General features: G+C 31.2%; 1 protein-coding gene across 1 annotated transcript in view; it reads left to right on the top strand.

The window, feature by feature from the left end:
* The window catches only part of LOC106470539 (sodium-dependent neutral amino acid transporter B(0)AT2-like), a 76745-nt gene that overhangs the window by 70923 nt on the left and 2217 nt on the right, over window positions 1-3605 (top strand). The window contains exon 10 of the mRNA XM_022399987.1: window positions 3136-3298. Coding sequence (XP_022255695.1) covers window positions 3136-3298 — 163 coding nt within the window. The remainder of the gene's footprint in view (window positions 1-3135; window positions 3299-3605) is intronic.

Consider the following 3605-nt stretch of genomic DNA (forward strand, 5'->3'; position numbering starts at 1 on the left):
ATATATATATATATATATATATATATACCCTTAAATGTTACTCTTCTGTTTATAGAAGTTACGAAATAACTCTTTATTATTGTTATTTAAGTACACACTTGGAAAATTTTCTTTCGTGTTATTATCCTTCTGGATGTAGACGTTATGAAATATCACTTTAATGTCCTAGGTGAATAAATTAAGCATATTTAAACATTTTATTTTAGTATTGTTATTCCTCTAGACATAGATGTTACGAAATACCACTTCAGAATTGTTATTCTCCTAGCTGAATGAACATATTTAAATATTTTATTTTAGTATTGTTATTATTCTAGACATAGATGTTATGAAATATCAGTTTAATATTGTTATTCTACTAGGTAAAACATATATTTAAAACTCATTTAGTATTATTTTCATTCTACACATGGATATTACAAAATAACAATTTAATATTGATATTCGCCTAGGCAAATGAATATAATTTAAAATATTTATTTAGTATTGCTATCCCTCTAGACATAGATATTATGAAATAATACTTTAATATTAATATTCTCCTAAGTAAAGATACATATATAAAAATCCTTTAATATTATTACCTTCTGGAAATGGATGTTACGAAGTACTAAGTTAATATTGTTATTTCCCTTGGTAAATTAATATATTCAAAAATATTCATTTAGTCTTTTTACATTTCTAAAAATGCATGTTACGAAATTTCACTTTAATATTGTTATTCTTCAAGGTAAATATATTGAAAAATGTGGCTTCAAGTGTTGTTATTATTCCAGATATAGATCTTAGTCAAAAATATATTTAATATTGTTATTCTCCTTGGTAATAAAATTGGAAACATTCCTGTAGTATTGTTATCCTTCTAGACATATATGTTTCGAAATATCACTTTGATAGATATTTTCTTAGAAAATTACATTGGAAAAATTCCTTTAGTATTATTATCCTTCTAGACTTAGTAGATATATTGAAAACAAAAGTATTGTTATATTCACAGAGATATGTGTCACGAAATATCAGTTTAATATTTTTATTCTTTTGCTTACGAATGTTACAAAATTTTGTCTTTTTTATAGTTACCTGCATGTCCCAAGTGCTACGAAATCTAATACATACCTATCCTGCCTATTTCTAGATGTTACGAATTATCTTGTTATTAATAGCCACGTATTCCCTGTTTTGTGAAAGAAACTCAAATTTCTTATTCTTCTATTGACAAATATTGTAAATTACCATTTTATTATTATTTTTACTTTCCAATTTGGGTGGTAATGTTGATACTTTCAACTCTTTGGATATTTCCAAATAACACATTATTTTTACCTCTATGTATTTGGTTGTTACAAAAAACTCGTCTTATCTTTCATACATTTTTCTTTTAGTTGTCTCCCGGTGAGTCAAAGATAAAATTACGGAGTCACAATGATAAAATCTAGGGTTCTTTTCGCCACAGTAAACAGAGCATGTTTTGTACACGTTACAGAGCTTGTCTCCTCCTAGAAGTTACGAAAAGTCACCCTACTAAATTTGTTATTTTTAATTTGTTCTATACCACTAGAAAATAGGAGTGTGACCCCTTAAAGTCTGGTAATGAGCATATTACCCAACATCATTTGGAATAATCATAATGCATCTAAATTTCAAGTAGTCTGTAAATCAAAACTAACTTTTTAGCTTCAAATCTATTTATTTAATGTTAACACATTGTTAGAACGGTTTCTATTGTTGGGCAGATTCTTCGGGATTATTCGGAAAAATAAGGATGCAAGGTCCAGTCCATTTAATGATAACAAAAACGTTTTATTTCTTCGACTACAAGTTCTACAAATGAACGTAACTGATTTTTACTGATAGGCCCAAATTCATAGTAAACGCCGATACAAGTATGCCACTTGCTAACTTATTACGCTCTACAAAACGCATGGCGTATCATTATTACTTCGTCAAGAACACAAATTTAATAATCCAAATAATAATAAGCAACCGACTAACAACTCAATCAAATAATACCTTACTACGCCAGAGTCATTTTAACTTACAAACCGACACAAAGATCCAGTAACCATCTATTCTAGTTTAATTCGGGTTTTATATTGCTCGAACTCTTTTAAAACTTTGGAGAAAATTTTAAACGTTAAGTCGCACTCCTGACATGACGTCGAATCTCCCCCTGGCCAGAAAACAATATAAACGTCTAAATGTTTGTTTGTAGTTTAAACACAAAGCTACACATTAGGCTGTCTGTGCTCAACCCACCATGGGTATCGAAACCCGGTTTCTAGCGTTGTAAATTCGTAGACATACTGCTGTGCCACTGGGGGGGGGGGGCAAACGTTTAAATTAAAAATATTTAAAAAACGGCTCCTTAACTGGTCAGTGTAACAGTAAGTATACGACTTACAATGCTAAAATTTGCGTACCTATTCCCCGTGGTTGACAGAGTGGAGATAGTCATTGTGTAGCTTTGCACTAACAAAATAGCTTACTAGAAAAACAATTGACACACGTGGTGAAATGAAGTTTAAAACTAGATACATTGTTCAAAAATTCACCAGAGATATAGTAGAGTATAAAATGCTTACATTTTCATGCCGTAGGCATACAACGTTTCGGCCAGATGCACTTACATAAGTAAAAGATGCTAAACAGTATACGGAACAAAGTTAGAAAGATTGCCTACTTTCATCTGAAGAAGGTTACCTGCCCGAAAGGTTGTATGTCATCGTACGAAAATATAGATACTTTATGATTTATTATCTCTCTGGTGAATCGTTCTACAATTTATCTAAATTAAATACATAGCTTATAACAAAATAATATCAGACAATTATACCCAACGTTTTACAAGAAGTTGGAAAGATTGCACCATCTTCAACATTTACCGCCCTCTATGCATCTGTGGTATAACTAAGGAAAATAAAATAAAACTACCGGTAATGTCATTATACTTTTATTTTCCCCTCCCTTTATTCTGTTAATTCCTTTTTTTCCCCTTCCTCTAAACAATCCCCACGAGGAGTTTTTTCTCGTAAATCCTTCTAGTGGACCCTGCTGCATGTTACAAAATGTTATTATTTTATTGTTATCTGATTATTTATGGAAATTTAAGTGGCTTGGTCTCTTACGTTAACATAGGTTCAGTGATGACTTGGAGCTGATGACGGGCAAGCGACCGAGTTACTACTGGCTTTTCTGTTTGAAATATGTTGCCCCGGTTACCATGCTGACAATCTTGATAACCAGCTTTATTAAAATTGCTAAAGAAGGTAGCGGATACGAAGCTTGGGACAGTGAATCGGTAGGTTGTAACTTTTCAGCAAGATTTGTTTGAATATTCTGTCGACATTTCCCGCTTTGAAAACGATAATTATGACAGCTGATTTTCGCCATTTGAAAATCTCATTAAAAAATACTTTGTATCGTGAGATGTTTATAACATAAATCTTAGCGTGTATGATGTTATCCTCAGGCTATAGTAATCTCAATGTCAGCTTACTATAAAAACATCACTTTAACTCTGCTTATTTCATGTTAGAATAGTGACAGAACACGATACTAGTTGTTCATAAGGGTAGGAACAGGGAAAATAGAGGAAAAGCACCCAC

The sequence above is a fragment of the Limulus polyphemus genome, unplaced genomic scaffold (genome assembly GCF_000517525.1).
Source record: "Limulus polyphemus unplaced genomic scaffold, Limulus_polyphemus-2.1.2 Scaffold106, whole genome shotgun sequence".
Taxonomy (NCBI): domain Eukaryota; kingdom Metazoa; phylum Arthropoda; class Merostomata; order Xiphosura; family Limulidae; genus Limulus; species Limulus polyphemus.